Source organism: Vigna umbellata, chromosome 5, assembly GCF_029865625.1.
Source record: "Vigna umbellata cultivar VRB3 chromosome 5, Vumbellata_1.0, whole genome shotgun sequence".
NCBI classification, from domain to species: Eukaryota; Viridiplantae; Streptophyta; class Magnoliopsida; order Fabales; family Fabaceae; genus Vigna; species Vigna umbellata.
Genome location: NC_142169.1, coordinates 22,405,549 through 22,427,828, shown reverse-complemented (window position 1 = coordinate 22,427,828; position 22,280 = coordinate 22,405,549). Strand labels below are relative to the sequence as shown.

Genomic DNA, 22,280 nt, shown 5'->3' with positions numbered 1-22,280 from the left:
AGACTTACCGTTGAAGCAAAAACTAAAATAAATTTTGTATAACCCACAAAAATAAAATAAAAATTATTTTGAGAGCTTAGAATAACCGTTGTTGCTTTACGAAATTTCTCATCCTAGGTTTCATCGATGAACAGTAGAAAAACCCGTCAAAGAAAAGAATCTTAAATGAAAATATCTCATTTATTATTGTTTTTCGGGCAGCCCTTTGAGCCTATGACTCTGTCAAGATAATACCGCTTGCATTCATTCGTTCGTTTTTTTCTCGCGAGAAGAGCACGACACCGGCGCGCCAAGTCTCAACCGAAACCTGGAATGATAAATTCGCGACAAGTAACAGACCCCACCACTGCTCAGAACACTTCAGTTAATTAATTAGTTTCCTCCATTATTTCGAAATTAAATTAAATAAATATTACCATACTTATCCGAACACCGTTATTTTGTTTGGTTTCCTTGCACTTTTCGCAAGCAGGCACAGAATAATAGTAATTAATTACATAGTTTAAAAAGAAAAAAGTAAAAAAGAGACGCTGGTGGGTCTTGGTATTGTCCGTTTAAGCCTCCACCTTCTCCCACTACAGCCAAATCAGGAGGGAGAGAGAGAATTCAACGTGAAGAGTACTAACACTGCACACTTCTTCTTCCTTCGTTCCTTCGCTTTTTGATTTCTTTCTCTCTGAACCACAACCTCGTCGCTTCTCCTTCTAGGGTTTCGCAGCCATGGGAGCTGCGTGGAGGCAGTTGAAGGTCATGCTCCGCAAGAACTGCCTCCTCAAAATTCGTCATCCTTTCGTCACTGCCGCCGAGGTTCTTGCATTCTCTTCTTCTCACTTTCAACTTTTTCTTTCCTTTGCATGTTTCTCAATTCTCTCTCTCTCTCTCTCTCTCTCTCTCTCTCTCTCTCACACACACACACACACACACACACTTATTCCTTACACGCACAAACATACTCTCTGTTTTAGGAGTTTGATCCTTTGCTTAATTTGAACGATTTCCTGCGTTTGGTTGCTTGTGCGGGATGATGTTTGCTTGATATTTCTGCTTTTATTAGTTTTTTTACGGTTGACTTTTTTTTTTTTGGATTTGATAAAAGTTATTTATTATTTTTCTGGATATGTAATGCAATGTAATGTTTCTTTTATGGTGTGTGTGTGTGTGTATATTCATTTACATATTGTTTTAAAGATGTGTTTAGGATTTAGTGTGTGTGTTTTTGTCGGTTTTTCTTCCAAGTGCATTTCAATCTGGTTAATACCGGAATTCTTATCCATATCGCTCTATCCATGGCAGATTTTGCTCCCTACGATTGTATTGTTGCTATTAGTAGCTGTAAGGACAAAAGAGGATACACAAATTCATCTTGCTCAACCGTGAGTGTTTTTGTTCATTGCTCAGTGTTACCGTGTGAGTGTGTTTTAGTTATTTCTCTGTCCCGTGTTGTATGGAGGACCGTGGAAGGTTTTAATTTGTTTTTCTAATACGCATTTTGAATATTCGTTTATTTATAAAGTAAAAGTGAATGGAAATGACTTTCCGAAACTGGTCTATGTGGAGGGAAATTTTAAATATTTTTCACATTTAGTATTTTGTGAGGAGTAACGTTTATGTGGAAATGGAGCAGGCACATTCAAAAAGATATGTTTGTGGAAGTGGGCAAAGACATATCACCCAACTTTCAACTAGTTTTGCAATCGTTGTTGGAAAAGGGAGAGTATTTAGCTTTTGCGCCAGATACTGATGAGACGAAGCTGTTGATAGACGTAGTGTCAATAAAGTTTCCACTCTTGAAGGTACCCATTCATTCACTGCGTAATTTCTGATTTTCTAGGCTTAATTTATCCCTGATACGAAGGGGAAGTATTTTGCTTTGATTCCTCCATTTGATGAAATGTACCCTCTTCCAAGCTTAAACTTTGCTGTGGTTGAGTGCTTGAATGCAGTTTCTCCTTGTGTCATGCATGATTCCACACTTAAACCCCTGTTTTGGATTTTTTTAGCCTTTGTTCTTTGTTGGGAAGTCTCAAATTGCTTTCCTCAATTTTTGGAGTGCAACTTATATATTTATTGGTAACTTTGCTTGATGTCAATTGGTTTTAAGGCAAAATATGATATGATATTGTAGCCTATATCTTGGTAAATTGCCTATTTTGGTTTCGACTGTTAGTGGTGGTATTTGATAGTCTTTGTGACACAAAGAAACTCACGGATCACCTTAAGAATTCTGGCTTGATTTTGTTTTTTATTTTAAAGAAGGGTATTGACACTATACTCAAGAAATATGTGAGAAGTTAAGTGAAAAGTTATGGAAATCTACAAGGAACTAACATATAATCATTGAAAAAATGTACAACGAGTAAAGAGTTTATTTCAATCCGACAACTTCAAAAGTATTGCCAACCTAAAGTGGACTAGAAAAGCATCCCATATTCTCAACGTTAGAGTTCCTCCGAATACCACCGCAAGCTGATAAATTCCCTTGCTTTAAGAAGGTGCCATCTGTGTTGCAGTTAGCCCATCCATAAATTGGAGGATATCCATTAACTTGAGTGATATTTTCTGTATTCTTGACGTGCAAGTAGCAGCAAAAGCTTTTGAAACTTTTATTTCAGACATAAGAGAGTTCATACTTCCATTAACTGCAGAAAATATCCTGCTTTTAATATGCTGATATGGAATGATAAAATTATCAAACTTGATCCTATTTGTACTATTCCAGATGTCAGCTAAAACATGACAGTATTCACAACATCACTCCCTTTAATCTGTTACAAGGTAATGACAGAAGTAGTGGACATACGCTGCTCAGCGAGGCTCCCAAGTCAGTTCCCTATATTAATTGCAAAAGTACACTGAAAAAAGGCACTGTTTTTGCAGTTTCACAAGAATTATAGCAATGAGGACAATAATGCCACATTTCCTGAGAAGATCATCTGTTGGAATTGTACTATGTAAAAGTCTCCAAAGAACAAAAGTCTTAGAAGGTAGAAACTGAGCCATCTGACTTAGCACACTTAACCATCTGATTAGAAGCTGAACCATCATCCTCCAACACCTTGCTAATATTTGTTAGGTTTTTCATCGTAGCTCTGCAAAAAATATGATGTCATCAACACAATGAGTATGAGTAGGGAAATTAAAGGATTTAGATCCCGCCATTCTATCAGTAAGTAAATTAGACATAATCTTGTATTTGAAATTAGCTAAAGCAAACCAATCTCATTAGCATTAGGTTCTTTGGGAATTCAAATAATGTAGTTTGAGTTAAAATGAGTAAGTATCCGTTTACATTGTGGTAAACCTTCTTTGTAAAGATCTTCAGGAATTGTAATAGCCAAATGATAGCCTTTCCTACGCAGTGTAGGTAACTGGGATAATGACAGTTGGCTTTGGAATCAATGATGGTTGTTCCAAGGAAGGGGCAAGACATTTCCCTGGGCATATGAAGTTTTCCTCCATGTTTGAACATGGGAGAAAGAAAACAGAACAGTTTTGAAATTTCAGTGATGAAGATGATTCATGATATGAAACTTGGAGAAATTGGTAGTGGCTGGCACTGCCTTTGAGCCTTGGAGAAATTGGTGGTTGATGCATGGATCTTCTATCGCTCTTGTGAAGCCATATCATTCCTCATGTTGTGAGAGCAATTGGAGTAGTTATGATTTAATGAGAAATGATCAATGTCTCAATCTTCACTACTATGTTGGACCTATAAAAAATTCTTTATAAATTTTTGTTAACTTATCTGGTACGCATCAAATTCCAAAGTTTAAAAAAAATGTGCATTCTTGTATCTTATTGTAAAATTACTAATCTTAAAACAAGTTAACTAGTGTATACAAAATGTTAACTAGTGACTGCTATTTTCTTGGAAAAGCTTCTCAGAGCATCAAACCAGCACTTTCAACGTTTTTCCTTTTTAGGAAGGATGAAAGTTTTAAAAAAATTTCAGTGATGGTTATTTTAATGAAAGAAGTAATTTACAAACTTCCAATGCCTTTATACAGAAGTATTGTCGTACTAAATTTTGAATTAAGTCGTAGCTTTATTTCTTTGCTGCTAATTTAACTTGGTAAATTAAGTCATTCGCCTTTATTTTTGGGGTATCTTCTTGCAACTAAATGCATCATCAAACAAAATTCTCTTCCTATTTTTTCTTTCTTTCTGAATTTTTACATTAAGCAGGTAAGTATAATCTCTGTTCTTACTAAAATTTGATTCCTATATGCAGTATGTTAATAGAATATACAAAGATGAGGTAGAGTTGGAAACCTACATCCGCTCTGATGCTTATGGCACCTGCAATCAAGCAAGGTAAATTCCTTTTCTATTTTGGCAATAAATCCTGCTGGAGTGATATGTTATTTTTTTTATATGCTGCAGTGGGTACAAGGTAAAAAAAATAATTCTTGTTACATACCTAGAAGGGATGAAGGATACTAACAAGCAAATGTAGGATAATTTCTGAGATATCTTGTTAGTGGTGTAGGCATTGCTGAGTGAGGTCCAGCCCAGGAAATGGAGTGGCAGGTGTATGCAAGGAGAAAGAAATGACAGGCTGGCTATTATAAGGGCAATTAATATATTAATAATCTGGGTAGTATCTGATTTATATGCATTTGGAGGAATGCTGCAATTGTGGATAGCAATTTAGGTTTTATTCTTGTTGATTTAACTCAGTTGTAAGGAGACAGTCTCCTTGGATAGCTGCACAATAATACTTACTCTCTTCTGACTCTTTTTCCCAATTTCTCTATTTTGCTGCTGTACAATTGTTCTTCTACATGTTCTCTACCTTATCTACATACTTTAGTTCTTCGATATTGAGATTTAAGTTGCTTCATAGATTATTTATTTTGTTATTAGTATTTTGGGTTACCATCAGTTTGGATTCTTGTGTGCTTTATTCTTGTAAATAATCTCTCCTATCAGATAAATAAAGCTTCTGCTATTAGTTGAAATTTGGATTTTTAGTTTAGTGTACTAATTTGTGTTTGCTTCTATTTTACTATGTTGAATGAATACATGGATGTCTATGTTGAGTGATCATGATGCATATCTCTTGTTATATATTTTTCACGTAGAAGGAAAATGAGTCAATTTTTTCCGCCATCTTTTCTCCCCTATTATAGTTGCTTTCTTTTTCTCGTATGTACATATTTCTATTGAAAATTGAAATTATTCATATGACTACCTTAGATTATAACAAACTTTTTAGCTTTAGTCTTTACTACAATTTTATTAGTCAGTGACATGACACATGAAAATGATGCATTTATTCATATGGATGGTTAACTGATTACTTTTCTTTGTTTCTCTTCAACCCATTTAGGAATTGTTCAACTCCAAAAATTAAAGGAGCAATCGTGTTTTATGAACAAGGCCCTCAATCATTTGATTACAGCATACGCCTCAATCATACATGGGCTTTCTCTGGTTTTCCTGATGTTACAACAATAATGGATACCAATGGTCCTTTTCTTAATGACTTGGAACTTGGTGTTAGTGCTATACCGACAATGCAATACAGCATCAGTGGGTTTTTGACTGTATGTTGCTTTATTCTCATTCAATTTCTTATTTGTTCTTGTCTCTTTCCTGCCTATTTTTTATCTCTATATATTGGGGTTGTTGGAACTTGGAAAGTGTAATATTGCTTGTGTTGTGATGAGGAACCCAATTACTAAAATGTGTTGTAGAAGGAATAGGAAACTCCTAGAGGGGAATTACGCCTATGAGTCACTGTAACATAAAATTACTCGGTGTTGGAGATCTCACATCTACAAATATGATTAAATAAAGTGTATAAGCAAGGGTTATCCCTCGTTTTACTAGCTGGTTTTGTAGGATTAAGTTTTGTCTAATTCTAACATGGTATTATAATATATCCTAGTGATTGTTATTGGCCTATTGTGCTAGTTACTATCAGGTTGCTGTCTATCATCCACTAATGTCTAGCTGCAAGTTCAAAGTGTCTAGTTACACGTTCAAAATGTCTAGTTGCACGTTCGAAATGTCTAGTCATTGACTTCAGGGGTGTTTGTTGGAGATCTTTATAGAAATATAACTAAAATAGATTATACAAATGGGGCCAACCTTCACCTTAGAAGATGATTTTGGAGCGTTGAGTTAGACCTAAACCCATATTTATAGTTAAATAGTGCTGATTAAAAAAAAAATTTAAGTAGTTGTAGTTAGGCAATTCAAATATAGGAAAAACTATCCATTAGTTTTGTAGTGATTCAACCGGTGGGAATGGGGGAGTCTTGCTTTCTTCTGTCCTTCCTTGCTTTCCTATGTTATAAATTTACATCTTCGTCGCTGCTATGTGTGAATTTGGTATATATACTTTGTTCATTATTAATGCATTTATATGTTCTGGTTCTGTAGCTCCAGCAAATGGTTGATTCGTTCATAATATTAACAGCGCAGCAGTCTGACTTAAATCTGAATGCTGAAAGTCTGGATCTTCCTCTTCCAGGCTTCAATAACTCTAATTTCTCTATGAAAAATCCATGGACTCAGTTTAACCCTGCTCACATACGAATTGTTCCATTTCCCACGCGAGAGTATACTGATGACCAGTTTCAGTCAATCATAAAGAAAGTAATGGGAATATTGTAAGCTTGTCTTGGAAACTTTTATATCGTGTTTAGAATATTATTAGATTATATCTCAAACAAGCTATTATTTTTAATGAAGACTTTTATGTGTAGGTACTTATTGGGGTTTCTCTATCCAATTTCTCGCCTAATCAGTTATTCTGTGTTCGAAAAGGTTTGATTCTTTTGTTAGTATTGCTTTTTGGTTTACACATTTTCTTTGTTAAATGTCCCACAAGATTTGGAAAATCCTTCCCTAGAGCTATATTTTGGAAATGCGTTAGGCCTAGTCTGTTTTTTCATAATATGATATAATGACCCGTCCTATCTTAGTTTGTGCTAATAGCAGATGTCCAGTCTTGCAAATTTAATGCACTAGAAGTCCACTTCTAGGCATAAGAAATGTGTGTTAAAATATCCTACAGTGGATAAGAATATGCCTAGAATACTCTTTATTATTATAAGACTTGGGCTAATCCTCTTTCACTAGATTTCCACGAAGAATTCTAAGGCCCTTTAATTTTTAATTTTTAATATTATTTCTAATAATTTGTCAGTTATGAAGAGCCATCATCTCTTGTTTGCTTTTATCTCTCAATTTATTGATGTAATATTTCAGGAACAGAAGATTAAAGAAGGACTATATATGATGGGCCTAAAAGATGGTATATTTCATCTTTCTTGGTTTATCACATATGCATTGCAGGTAAATCGATTCTTTTTCCATAGGACTTTCTTTTCTTTTGCAATGTTTACAATCTTGCTCATTATCGGGATTAATGAATTGGGCTTTCCAATTCAAGAATGAAACTTGAAATCTACTCTACCCTAATGCATTGTTTGGTTTTAAAGGAGGGGAAGAAATGGGAGGACACCTTGTTGAGTTCACAAAGGGAGGGGAGGGAAATAGAATGTTGAACTTTTATAAACTTAAAATAGATAAATAAAGCCATTACTTAAGGATAGTTAATTAGTATAAAAATTTCTCTACCCCTCAAATTCTCCCAATTTTTCTGCGCATGAAGGGGTGGGAGGTGGAGGAGCCAAAATTGTGTGGAGGCATTCTGGTCCCATCCCCTTCAATTTTTTTTCAAGCAATTATTATATTCAATTTACCACCTTTTTTTTTTTTTTAATTCCACAAGTGCTTGTTGCGAAGTTTATCCAACTTAGATATTGTCAACTCACAAAAAAACAAAGGAATAGTGTATGGAAAGATATTGACAATTTGCTAAATAAGTGCTGGGGAGCTTTCCGTGATTATGTCATCAACATAAACTTGTAAGTTTACAATACTATACTGGATTGCTTGCCGAGCACAAATAAACATCCGTTGCATTAATCTATAAATCCAAACAGAGGAGTAGACCTGAACTTTTCAAACAAGCTCCAGGGGCTTGTTTTAAACCACAGATAACTCCAGGGACTGTGAGAATTAGACTCTTTGGAAGGCCTTGGTAAAGTAAGCCAAAGATTAGAAAACAAAACAGTTTTTAGCATTAAATTACAAATAGACATGATTATCATGAATGCACTTTCTTTACGCCAATGAGATTTTTTATTGTGAAGAAAAAAGTTGGATAGTATACGGTGACTGGATATTAGATGAACTAGTGATAGAGATGGTCAGAGCTTACCCATGACCAATGAAGATTTGGTCAGGTCCTTGTAATGGTGAAGATTGCTGTATATTTTGTGAATTATTTTTTACATGATATTACGATATATTAGAGTAAAGAATATAAAAGGTTTTCTTTTCCCTTTTCATGTGTTTTTGTTGCTAGTTTCCCTCTTTAGTTTGTTATTTCCAGCTGACCTTTTTGGTGAATCTGTTTTTGGGTTTTTCATTCTTTTTGCTGTCAAGGCTAGCTACTATAAATGCTCCTTTGCATTCAGCTTTAAACATCATATAAATAATAAAATATTATATCAGTTTCTCTTTTCTCTAAGATGCTATATGGAGGCTTCCATTGTAGTTCTGATCTTTAATATCTTTTATTGTACATGGTTGCCACTACTCCCAATGCTTCCTCTCTTTAGTTTCCCTCTTCCCTTGCTGAGCTCATTATTAAATCGCATCGCCTTCAGTGATTCATTGTTAATTCTACTATTCCTCTGTGTATGTCTTTGATCGAGATCACGATGTTGATTGTGTAAGTCCTCCATATGAAGCTTGGGAAGTTCAGGATCAAAGGTTTCTTACTTGGCTTCAGCCAACGTTATTGAAGTCAAGTCTCTCTTTCATTGTTGGTTCGATACACTTTTATAAGGTTTGGCACATGATTCATGAGTACCTTCAACTTCAGAAGAAAGCATGTGCTCATCGTTAGGGTCAAGGCAAGCGGGCTAGCCTGCCAACCTAGCCAAAAAAGGTGGGTCGGGACGGTGTTTTCAACACAGTAGCCCGAACCAACTCCCTTAATCTTGGATCTAGTCCTACAAATGACCATGCTCGTGCTGGTGACAAATGTGGCGAAGGTGGTGGTGTTTAGAGCAGAGAGGCTGTGGCAGCACCATCAATGGCTGTTGAGGGTGTGGTTGAGGCTGTACTGGAAGCTTTTCCAATTTTCAATGCCAAATTTGTTTGAAGTATGGTCATATTCATTTGCTTCTATAGGATTGATGCCTCTTATCAACCACACGAGTCTCTTATTTTCTATGATCCTTCTGTAGTGCCACCTGTCCAGTTTACTCCTCAAAAGAACTCCTAACGGGTAGGTCAATCCTAATTTAAATCCATATACTCATGCTGTCACTCCCAACAGTATGCTTACCAACACATCTTCTCAAGGTGGTGCCAATTCTCCATGGATTTCCAATTTTTGTGCTATTTTTTATGTTTGTGTGGAGTCACAAAATATATCAACTTGGTCATCTGAGGGACAAGATAAATTTTTTATTGCAAATGGTCAAGGTTTGCATATTGAGGGACCTGGTTCTTCCTCCTTTTTGTCTTCTGTTAACTCAAATATATGTTGGAAATGGTCAAGGATATTTTAGTATTTAAGATTCTAGAATATCAAATTCTACAAAAAAATTTCATATTTTTTTCTTCTCTTATTTTATGTTAAATATTTAAAATGGTCTAATGTTTGATATTAAAATTTCAATTTTAAATGTATATTTGAGTTTTTTGGATATAGTAGAAATTAAATTACACTCCCCAAGATAAATTTAAAATTTGAACTGATTTTTCCAAACAATATTTAGAAATGTGAGAAATTTAAATCAAAGCAATTCAAATTCTCTGAAATTATAAAATTCCTGATCCGAACACAACCTTAAGCTTGTATATTTCTATATACGTTTTCACATTCTAATTATTTTTCGTGCAGAATATTTTTTAGGGATCTCCCTAATTGTAATGAATCTTAGGGATTGATTTATTGCTTCTAGAAAATGTAGTACTTTTAAGTTATTGGTTTATTGACTTGATGCAAATTGATGTGTTAATTTGTGTTGTGAACATGGTTATCAAAATCGCAAGTCAAGTCGTAAACTCGGACGTGTTTATGTTTCCACCCCTTTAAAGCCTGTCAACTTGCATGTAGAATCGGTTTTTAGTAGGGTCATATAAACTCAAACAAGCTTGTGTAAAAGCGTGAGTATAGAGGCGATTTTTAGCGAGCTCAGTTGGACATTAGAAATTAGCCAAAAGTGACGTTGGCTTTGTTTGTTTCTAGTTCAACATATATGCAAAACATACCTAGGGGACAATTTCGTGGTTCATTGGTTCTCTCTTTCAAGAATCTGGCTGTTTTTGGTGTTGATGTTACATTTGCCTGTTGGACCAACAAATCTCTCTTGGTGTCTTTGCACCACTCCACTCCGTTTTGTGCTTTTTGGTTCTCCTCCACCCTTTGCCATCCCACTCCTCCCATTTCCTTTCTCTGCTATAGTTTTAGGGCCGAAGACATAACATATTTGGGTTTTAGCTCTTTCATTTTTAATCCACTCTTACTATGTTGGATTATTTGGCCTCCCTCTTACTATGTTGAAGTGTTGAGGCCTCCATTTAAGTCCAACAATTCTTTTTGTGAATTAGATTTATATTAAAATAATGATATTAGAAAAAATATTTAAAAATATATAATATGTTAAACTAATAATTATAATAATTCAGTAAAAAATATAAAAATTATTTATAGCATCATATAATATGAAATTATTATGTCATTTATAGGTATTTTAATATCTTTTATATGAAGTGAACTCAAAGCTCCCATGAGTTTACGTAAACTTGAAGCTTCGACGAGTTTACGTAAACTTGAAGCTTCGACGAGTTTATTCAAGTTTACGTAAACTCGAAGCTCCCACGAGTTCATGTAACTTGAAACTCCTCGAGTTTATGTTACTCTCTAGTTTGAAAATCTTGGTTGTAACTGTTAGGATATAGGATGATAGAATAGGTGGGTTTAGGAGTTAAGGGTGTGGGGGTGTCGGTTGTAAAAAAGGTAGCGGGTCAGAGCTGATATAAATAGAGCTCTTGTAACTCTGTAGAGGATTATCGAGTATTATTTTGTAAAGTCAGGTTTAGCCTGTAGAGAGAGGTTATGCTCCCAACCCCATTCTCTGGAAAGTGACAATTCTACTACTGTGAATAAGAGAATCCATTCTTTCATCTCTATTATCTGTTGTAGTGGTGTTATTGTTTGGGTTTCATCTCTTTTATCGACATCGAGAGGGTGTGTTGTTAGGTTCCAAACCCAGGAACCTAACAAATTGGTCCGACCTGCCGTTTCGAAAAGCGGCCCGATCATCCAGAGCGCTGCCGTTTCAATAGGAGCACTGCCGATTTTCCTAAGGAGAGGGGTGCCAGAATTAAGAAGTAGTCAAGAACCTGCCGGATCGAGACGCTGCCGGAATCGTGTGAGGGTGAAGGAAATTGCAGTTGATAAAATGAAGGTGTAGACAGGGGAGCTGTGACCAGATTATGCAGCAATATGCCAAGATTATGCTGCAAGACGCCAAAATTATGCTGCAATACGCCAAGATTTGCAAGAAATAATGAGGATGATAGGGCGCGGGCTCACAACAACGACGAACAATCAGGTGGAAGTCAAGCTTCCGTAAACGGGAACCAACAACAGGCTTCCGTAAACGGGAACCAGCGACGGTGCGAGGAGGATATTGGAGGGAGAGTGGGTGGCGATCACGGTGGGACCCAAACCCACGATCACGATGTTGATCACTAGGAGGTGCAGAATCAATGGCGAAAAAGGGTTGAATTAACCTCTTTCGAAGGTCTAGACCCGTTAAACTGGATCAATAGGGCGGAGAGGGTTTTCGAGCTTCAAGGAGTAGCGGAGGAGGAGAAAGTGCGGTTCGCGGACATAAGCATGGAGGGCAGAGCGGGCTACTGGTTCAGAGCCTGGAAGGAGAAAGCCAAGAATTGTTCATGGGATGGGTTGAAGGAAGCCCTGGTGACAAGGTTTGGAACCTACATTGAGCGTTTGGGGGCATCGAAACAGACGGGGATGGTGGCGATGCGGATTGCAAAGGATGTTGAAGAATTCCAGGGAGGTGAAAAGGTCGGGAACGGGAGCGGGATTGAAGACCAATCGTCTCGGGGACGACCGAGCGAAGAGATGACACTGTCCGAGACCTATTGCTATAACCCATGCCGATTGAAAGTTATCGAGCGGTCAGAGGCCGATCGCCATAATCCAGGACGACCGTTCGGTCCAGGCCATCAATGGCCAGAAAAGAGTTGAGGGACGGTTATTTTGGGGGAGGATGAAGAGTTGGAGACTGAGGAAGCGGAGACCGAAGATGGAGATGTCTGTTTTCTCGGCTGGAGGCCTCACTCAGCCAAAAATGATGAAACCAAACGGTTTGATAGGGAGCCGAACGGGTATGGTTTTGACCGATAGTGGAGCCAGCCACAATCTAGGGTGTTCAATCAAGGAGGGAAGAAGGTATTCAACAATGGGGATCCAACACTAGCTAGAAGGTGGGGGGAGCCAGAAGCTTTGTTAAAAATAAAGGAAGTAGACCCGTGGATCTTGGTGTGGGATTGGGGGTGATAGGAAGGAAAGAGGAAGAATGGAAGATAGTGGAGGAGGAATTGCCACCACCTAAGCCTCTCGACCTGAATTGGTGGGCAGTAGCCAGTGGTTCTCTTCAGATGATAACAAGATGATGAAGAGGAGCCAAGAGACCAAGTTTTTCGGCTCCAACCTTGAGGATAAGGTTGTTCTGCAGGGGGGTGTAATGATAGGATATAAGATGATAGAATAGGTGAGTTTAGGAGTTAAGGGTGTGGGGGTGTCGGTTGTAAAAGGGGTAGCGGGTCAGAGCTGATATAAATAGAGCTCTTGTAACTCTGTAGAGGATTATCGAGTATTATTTTGTAAAGTCAGGTTTAGCCTATAGAGAGAGGTTATGCTCTCAACCAGGGAGGTTATGCTCCCAATCCCATTCTCTGTAAAGTGACAATTCTACTACTGTGAATAAGAGAATCCATTCTTTCATCTCTATTATCTGTTGTCAGTGGTGTTATTGTTTGGGTTTCATCTCTTTTATCGGCATCGAGAGGGTGTGTTGTTAGGTTCCAAATCCAGGAACCTAACAGTAACTCAATTCTTTTATTTATTCTCTTACCTTAAATTGTGTTTCCAGTAGGAAATAATTGTATTACCATATGCTGTGATGAGATTCTAATTATTCCTAGATTAAGAAATTGTTATTTTCTCATCTTTTTATATTTTCATGTTTGCAGTTTGCAATTTCTTCTGGAATCCTTACAGCTTGCACCATGTATAATTTATTCAAGTATAGTGATAAGACACTGGTGTTTGCATACTTTTTTGCTTTTGGGCTAAGTGCAATCATGCTCTCATTCCTTATATCAACATTTTTCAAACGGGCTAAAACAGCTGTAGCTGTTGGAACTCTATCTTTTCTTGGAGCTTTTTTCCCATATTACACAGTAAATGACGAGGGAGTTTCAATGTGAGTGCTTGTCCTTTAAATAACTGTTACTTTTGTAGTTCGATTTTTTATATTAGTCTACATTTTATTCATTGAGGTCGTCGACCTTCAGAATCTTGAAGGTTATTGCTTCTTTGCTTTCACCTACTGCCTTTGCTTTGGGTTCGATCAACTTTGCCGATTATGAGCGTGCACATGTCGGACTTCGTTGGAGTAACATATGGAGGGTGAGTTTTTGAGTGGTTGTTAACATTACTTTTTTAACCCATTCTTTTTACCCCAAATTTCTGAGATATTTATCTTTCAGGAATCATCTGGAGTGAACTTTCTTGCATGTCTTCTGATGATGATACTTGATACACTGCTATATTGTGCGATTGGACTTTATTTTGACAAGGTATGTCTTTGGGTGTGTGAATATATATCCTCTAATTTAGACTATTCAAGTAATAGGACTAGAATGGAAGGGGACCACTCTAAGCGTTCTCCTCACCTCCTTGCTGGAAGCCTGCATCTGTATAGATGAACTCCTTTCAATCCATTGGTTCTTACCAGATAAAATGAAGCTTGACCAATTTACTGATGTATTAGTTTATGTAATAGCTATGTGTCATGGCACTTGAAGAATGGAGAATGGTCCATGGTTTTTATGTATTGAACACTTCATAATCTGATGCCTTTAAATAATTCTTTTCCTGAATGACAAATAGTTGAAGTTTTGATTTTTTCAGTTATTGTTTAGGTGTCAGAGTGACATAATTTGAACCTTATTTCATTGCTTAGAACAGTAATAATTATATCAGTACATTAGTCCCTATTTATGGAGACAGTGGCTTACTTAACAGGCTCCTCAATCTCTTAAAGATGACAATTACTGTGAACAGCTGTTGAAGACTAGCAGAACTAACGAACCACGAAAAACTGAGTACTAGCGATGTTGACCAATGGTCAACCTAATTAAATGTTGTAGCAACTACAGATATTCATCTATCATCCCCTGCAAACTCAGTGTGGTTCAAAACAATGCATTGTGTTTGTCTCTCAATGTTGAAAACTTTGCTGGGATGGAGATTTGGTTGAGATATATGCAATCCAAAGCTGAAATACGAGATGAAGATGGTGTTGTTCAACTCCTTTTTTCAAACAAAAAAAATATTGTATGTTTGGCATGGTAATAGATGGTACAAGTGGAAACTAAGACACAGTTCAGCACAAAGGGACTGAATCCTCACTGACTCTACTGCAGTTTCTGCTAGACAGCTGTATTTTTCCTCTGTAGTGGATTTGGCCACCAAATTTGGTTACTTGGACCACCAAGAGATTATATTTAAAATCAAAACTCTGTTGCTCTTTCAACAGCGATTCAAAATGCAAATAATATTTTCAAACTTTATCTTTTTCTTATTGTATATCTAATACACTATCTGTTAGGATACAGGGTGATAGGACATTATGGGTAATGGGTTTAGGATAGAAGGCAGAGGAGTAAAGAAGAACGGGAAAGTTTGTTAGGCTGTTAGAGGGAGAGAGAGTATAAATAAACCTTTTGGGTAATTCTGGAAGGGGGAATCATTTTTACTATTTGTAAACAGGTCCTGGACCTTGTTGAGGGGGATTAGGCCTCCGCTAGGGTTAAGAGGAGGATTAGGCCTCCATTAACGCTACCTGTGTACCTTCTTTCAATATCAATACAGAAACTCATTCCTTTTACAGTGTTAATTCTTGTTTGTGTGTGTGTGATTGGGTTGTCTTAGTTAGGTCTCCAACTCAAGAACCTAACACTATCTTTCTCTCAAGGTCTATAAACCATATAGGAGGATGAAGTGGTAATAAAGCACAGGACTCATTAAAACCACCACATGGGAACGGAGGAAGAAACTGTTAGAATACAAACTAAACACTGGTACAAAAACAGAGAAGAAAAGAGAGAGAGAACAGGGGATATGGGTACTCAATCTGAAATTTTATTTCTTACATCTATTCATTACAATATAACATTACTGTTTATTTTACAATAACAAGCAGTTAGTTAACATTCCACAAAGTATCTAACTAACATACAAGTATAGCTGAATTATTCACAACCAAAACTGGAAAACTTAATCATGAAGAAATAACTCAACCATTTCTTCATCAATCATTGTGAGAAAGGGGTTGTCAACAAAACTAGTTGTGTGGGTGCCCCTCTAACCCACAAAACGTCTAACTACCATACAGCAGTAACTGAATTATCCATAACAGAAACTGCTAAACTTAATCTTGAATAAAGAACTGGTATTGCTCAAGCATTTCTTCTTCAATCATTGTAAGAAAAGGGTTGTCAACAACACTATTAGTGTGGGATGCCCATTTAACATTGTGGTCCCATTGCACTGTGGTTCATTGTTTATGGTGCTTTCGTGGCTTGTGGATATTGTAAGAGAGTTAGTAAACTTGGCTCTCAAGTAGTTAGTTTAACAAATTATCTGAGTTAGTTAAGTAACTCTTAGGTAGTTAGCTGTTAAAATTAGTTCTCATGTAGTTAGTTTTTTAGAATTAGCTCTCGGGTAGTTAGTTTGGTAAATTAGGTCTCAGGTAGTTAGTGTGCTTTTTCATTGTAGTTTGAAATACAGAGAGACAGAGTAAAAGAATGAAATACACACACAGAGTAAAAGAATGAAATAGGAAGTGTTCCTTCATTTTCTTTTCATTTAACTATTCAAGTTTATACTAATTTTCAATTTCTCTCATGAGAATTGGTGAAAGAAAAGTAGAAAAAAGGAGGAGGTAATGAAACCTTGAGGTCATTTTATGTCAATGATATGAAATTGCATAGATTCATTCATGTATTTAAGATTCAAAGTCATTTTATATTCATCATATATATATATATATATGTATATATATTTATAAAAATTGATTCTTGGTTGTAAGATTGTAATGTATATGTATAAAATATTCAAGTTTTTCTCCATAAGTCCTGAAAGGTGTCTTTTGCCTTTTTGGATTTTAGTCAGAGTAACTTTTAAAATTGTTACCATTTTATAATAGGAATGTACCTAAGAAAGGTAGGGTTAGTTATATACCTCTTCCAAGAAGATGTATGACTAGTTCCAAATTTACCAGAGATAGAGTCTGAAGTATATAAAAAGAAGGGTGGAGGGCGTGGCCTGTGAAGACTAATTTTACAAATTGGTTTGTAGGATTGATATAAACTCCAACTGAAATTGTTTGATGGTATCAGCTTCTTGGTGTTGATCATTAAAAGGGACACATCTAGATTAGCCATTTCTTTGTTGTTTTTCAATGAAATTAACTTTTTGTTTTATTTCCATGAATTCTCTTTCCATACCGTCCTGTAAGTGGTAAAACCATTTTAACTCGCTTCATCTTAAAGGTTCTTCCGAGGGAGTATGGAAGGAGATACACATGGAGCTTTATTTTCCAAAGGGACTTCTGGAGGAGGAAAAAAGTTGTAAAAGATAGTTCCTCCGGTTCTAATGTTAAAGTATCTGGTAAGACTTCTGAGTCAGAAGGGAATATTTCAAGGGAATATACTTCCAGACCTGCCATTGAACCAATAAGCTTAGACATGAAACAGCAGGAGCTTGATAGCAGGTATATGATATACAATTGAAGTGCATCAATTTGCTATATGATGCGTTGCCTCATTGTGATTTTTTATTAATTTTCAGGTGCATTCAAATCAGGAATTTACATAAAGTGTATGCTACAGAGAAAGGAGATTGCTGTGCTGTTAACTCTTTACAGCTGACACTGTACGAAAACCAGATTCTTGCCCTCCTAGGTCTGTGCGGTTTCTCTTTTATTCTTTGACTTAAATACCGTTGAAATTATAGGCTTTTAGGTAGAGAGAACACAGGAACATTATGTAATTTGTCCTATGTGTTACAAAACATAAACCATTGACCCTTATTCATGATACTGAATCATAATGGTAATTGAATAAGGAAACAAATCATTAAATATTAGAAAACATCTAAACTAATTTTAAGAGACAGTAAGGGCATATGAAAATTAATCTTATAAGTTATGATACTATAAGTTACTCTGGATTTAATCGAGATATTGTAAGATATTATTTATTTATTGTAGTCCCCTTGGGCATGTGCATTGTAATTTGTCACATAAGACTAAAATATGAGAAAAAGAGTTTGAGATTGATTATCTCTCGGCTGATCTTTGTTATTTATAAAAGAAAATTACATCATGAATATATAGGTAATTAATGCTATCAGCTCATACTTACAACTGCAATCATTTACATTAAAAACCTATTCTAACAACTATCTATATTTAATACATATTCTAACACTCCTCCACAAGTTGGAGTATACAAATGTATGTATCAATCTTAGAGCAAATAAATTCAATCCAAGATCCTCTCAAGGATTTTGTTAACACATCTTCTAGTTGATCAATTGATCCAACAAACTCAGTGTAAATTTCCTTGGATAACAACTTTTCCCAAATAAAGTGACAGTCAATTTGTACGTGTTTAGTCCTTTCATGAAACATTGGATTGGAAGAAATGTGGAGAATAGCTTGGATATCATAATACATCTTCATTGGCTGAATCTCACAAATTTAATTCTTGGAAAAATTGTTTTAATCATGTAAGCTCACAAGTAAGGAATGCCATTGTCCTATACTCAACATTTTGTTTCTTGCTCTTCCAAGATTCCTCCAATGAAAACACAGTAGCCTGTAGGCATCTTCTAACTACCTAAAGTAATAATTACAAAGAGATCCCTAGAATCTTCTAACAACTTCTATTAGCTTCTAGTAAAACATTGAATATTCTACCAACTTCTAGTAATGTATTTAATATCCTACTAACAACACTGTCTTGCCTGGAAAACCATGTAAGGAGAAACATTTATCTTGAATGTGGCCAATTCTCCTAAAAAAAGAACATTGAGGACTTTTGTATCTGCTTTGAGTAAAGGAAGACATATTGAAGGAAGAATTCACCGGCAATCATAATTAAAATGACAATCTACAGTCCACAGCTAGTTCCAACTATAAGATGGAAAACAGTTGTGGAGGAAGAGTATGAGAGAGAGAGAGAGGAGAGAGGAGCCTACCAACCAAAGCTGAAACTGGTTGAAACAAGGGTAAGGAGGTCTGATGAGGCTTGTGGAGAAGATGTAGATTCCTGGTGACAAAAGGGTTGCTGGCAACGGATGATGTTGGCCAGCGGACGGTACTGGCAGTAGCTGGTGGCCAGCAGGCGGCAGCGAATCACAAAACTAACAGAGAGGGATTAATCCATTTTGATACCAACTTAAAACTGAAAATATGAGAAAAAGAGTTTAAAAGATTGACTATTTCTCAGCTTATTTTTGTTATTTATCGAAAAACAATTATATAATTAATGCTAACAACTCATAGGTACAACTGCTAATCATCTATATTAAATACCCATTCTAACAGCTACCTATATTTAATACATGTTATAGTAACAGTGTCGGTGCAGTTCCACAAGGGCCATCTTACTGCATTATAGTTAGTTTGCAGCAGATAGAATTCATTTTTTGGCTCAGTTAGCTGTTACATGACAGCAAAGTTCAAGTATTCCGGAATAGTACAAATAATTGTATCCTGCACCTTTCAGTTCAATAAATACCATAATTCTTTCTCAAAATTCGGTATCCTTTCAGTTTTTTGCATTTCTGAAATTCATTATGGTATCATGAGGATCTAACCATCCCAATACCAAGTGCCTGCCTTTCATCCTTTTGATTCCTCCAAAAATCACAAGCATTGATTACATTCTGTATTTCAATTTAAATGAAAATATTTTTTTTCAATGGAATAACAAATTAAAGGGAAATTAAAGGCTATAGCTCATTAATATGCATTCATCCCCGTTTGTCATTGTTCTTGTTATCAATGGTTTTATTTTCTTAGAAGGATATCTAATTCCCATTCTTAATTTACTTTTATATTTGCTGATAAGCTTTATCTACTACCAATAGGGATAGGAGATTGTTGCTCAATGATTTTGTTTCTGTTTTCAAGGACATAATGGAGCTGGGAAAAGCACGACAATCTCAATGCTTGTTGGTCTGCTTCCTCCTTCTTCTGGGGATGCTTTGGTATTTGGAAAGAATATTGTATCAGATATTGTAAGTTTTAAGTCAGGTGCTACATAGTCTCTTGTGAGCTCTTAGTCCTAAATAGTATGTCTTGAGGAATTTAGTAGACTATTAAGTAATTACAGTCTTGTGTCATAGCAATGGTAATTTAATGTAGTGTGTATGTGTCAATTGGATAATCTGAATTGGAATTTGCGTTGTTTACTAAAGTGTTATGGATATTTGATAACAGAAAGTATTAGGGACCCAAAATTTTTTTTTGAAAATATATCAGAAGCCTTAGAGGGTTATAGCAGAAGCATTGTGGACAAAAACAACGTACAAGATATACACATATTTAATTCAAAAAAATGCAGAAATATAATTGTAACGTTATAATAATAGAAGACAACCATAATTAATAATAATATCATGTCGAGAAAATATCAATGACAGTTGTGTTGCTGAAAAATAGGTGATAATTTTTTTCAGAAAATAATTTGAGTTTTGAGTGGAAAAGAAGAAAAGAACATTAGGAAGGGTGGGTGGTGCTGAATAAAAAGGAATTTGGAAGAGAAAAAAAGGACTTGTGGGCGGGACTGCACAATAAAAATAGAGGCTGCTGTAATGTGGGTAGGGTACCCAAGGTTGATATTCTGTTGTAATGTTTGGTTTGGATGGGTTGGATAGCCCAACTCCTTTAAAAGGAAAAGAAAAGCACTTGGGCTTACTAGGTTTATTACTCTAGGAGAATTAGTAGAAAAGAGAGAAGATTAGGGTTTCACTTCCTCGGGTGAGGAGGCTTCTCCTCCTTCATTTCCTTCATTTTGAATGCAAGTGTCGTGCTACCACTCCTCAACCCCCCTTGTTTGTTCCGTGACACCCAAAGCAGTTGCAATGGGTTGACATGGAAAACCTTCATTGCCACTGCCATGTTGGGTGGTAAGCTATAACTCTTCCATGGCTTGACAATAGCCTATATTTGATAACACTGATACAAATATATTACATGAAACAGAATGAATTTCCTAATGGTTAGGGTTTTAGAGTTAATGACAGGCTAAACTGTTTATGGACACTATGAAAACATAAGAATGAATTGAAGGAAAGACTAGCATATAATTACAACCACAACCATCACTCCCATGCAAGTTGTACTTATATCATATACATCTAACTTGTTATATATGTATGCAGTTGTAGGTAGGACCTTGTAAGACTTTAAGATATCAAATAATTAATCCTTGGAGCTCACAGAATAAGTATTTTGGTGGTGTTCCAAAGAATCTTTTCTCTGACAAAATTTGTATTGTTTAGTTTGGTAATGGAAGCTTGAGTTTGAGTAAAGGTACAAAGCTGATTGATTATCACAAGCAAGTCCCTGTTAGTATGAACCATAGCACGATGCTCTATTTCTATACTTGATCTAACAACAACAATCTACTTGCTATTCCATGGAATTACACTTCCTCCAATAAGAAACACAATAAACTAAGTGGAAGTCAAAGTTGACCTAAAGAAACGTGTTTTGGATCATGCAATCCGGAACACAATTTTGACTTCTGATTGTGCATTCTAGAAGTAACTACTTTTGACTTCCGGATTATACAATTTGAAACATTTTTGGATTGCACAATGTGGGATGAACTCTGACCCAAAAACCCATGCTGCCTGGAACAAAAAACCAGAACTCAAGATCTACTTGCCTTCTGGCTTTATGATCTTCACTTCAGCTAAAACAGTGTGTCAAAATCTACCTGTCAACACCTCCCCACCAACCTCCGCAAAAACCAACAATGGTGTGGCTACTCCGTTGCCGTATGACAGAAAAAGTGTAATCTGGGTATGTTGAACATTTTTGGGGTGTGGAGCGAAGTTATGTGGGTCAAACCCCTCCCCTATTGAACTTAGTTGCTGGGCTTTAGCCCAAACTCAGTGTCCTGACACTATCAACTATGAGGTAGCAGATACACATGTATGAATGAACTTGGAAGAATTATGAATGAAAGAAAATTTTTATTCAAGAATTAATTCATTTGAAACATTTCAGTCTCTAAATATAGAGAACTCTAACCCTAAAGTAATAATTACAAAGTGACCTCTAGAACCTTCTAACAACTTCTATTAGCTTCTAGTAGTACATTTAATATTCTACCAACTTCTAGTAATGCATTTAATGTCCTACTTGCAACAAATGACATAACATCAAGCTTTTAATTTATATGCAGAATTTAATTGCATGTCTTGTTTAGATTGACTTCTAAATTCAAGCAAAATTACGGTTATATGTCAACTTAGGCCGGTTATAGATAGATAGCATAGTGATGCTAGTGCATGTTTATTTACTAAACAAAGTTTTGACTTCTGAGTGATATGGGCTTTCCAGACAAAAGTTCTCTCTATAATGTTTTATTATAAAGATTAGAGAACACAAAATATGCTCATTGAGATGCGTGCTAAGACAGATATGATAGCCCTGATATATTTCATGGACAGTATTTACTTGAAGCAAACTTTGGTAGTGAATGTTATGCTTTAGAGGGATAACACTAGGAAAACGGGAGTTGCTGAAATAAGAATGGTTAGATGGGTGTGTGGCTAAACAAAAAAAAAGCATATGAAATGATTGTGTATGAGGAGATATAGATGTAGCACAAATTTCGGA

The 22,280-nt window shown here is 36.0% G+C and overlaps 1 protein-coding gene across 3 annotated transcripts in view; it reads left to right on the top strand.

Annotated features, from left to right (window-relative positions):
• The first annotated feature begins 500 nt into the window (after positions 1 to 500).
• The window catches only part of ABCA1 (ATP-binding cassette A1), a 62,159-nt gene continuing 40,379 nt past the window's right edge, over positions 501 to 22,280 (top strand). Inside the window, exons 1-15 of one of the 3 annotated variants that reach the window (XM_088116215.1) lie at positions 501 to 618; positions 709 to 807; positions 1,294 to 1,373; positions 1,625 to 1,793; positions 4,232 to 4,314; positions 5,333 to 5,549; positions 6,391 to 6,620; positions 6,717 to 6,777; positions 7,222 to 7,308; positions 13,324 to 13,556; positions 13,648 to 13,762; positions 13,843 to 13,932; positions 16,912 to 17,132; positions 17,210 to 17,322; positions 19,560 to 19,666. In XM_088116215.1, the coding sequence (XP_087972341.1) occupies positions 721 to 807; positions 1,294 to 1,373; positions 1,625 to 1,793; positions 4,232 to 4,314; positions 5,333 to 5,549; positions 6,391 to 6,620; positions 6,717 to 6,777; positions 7,222 to 7,308; positions 13,324 to 13,556; positions 13,648 to 13,762; positions 13,843 to 13,932; positions 16,912 to 17,132; positions 17,210 to 17,322; positions 19,560 to 19,666 (1,893 nt within the window). In that variant the 5' untranslated portion in view covers positions 501 to 618; positions 709 to 720. Of the gene's footprint in view, positions 808 to 1,293; positions 1,374 to 1,624; positions 1,794 to 4,231; positions 4,315 to 5,332; positions 5,550 to 6,390; positions 6,621 to 6,716; positions 6,778 to 7,221; positions 7,309 to 13,323; positions 13,557 to 13,647; positions 13,763 to 13,842; positions 13,933 to 16,911; positions 17,133 to 17,209; positions 17,323 to 19,559; positions 19,667 to 22,280 lie in introns of all 3 variants that reach the window. The other 2 variants (XM_088116216.1, XM_088116214.1) reach the window with 2 other exon arrangements.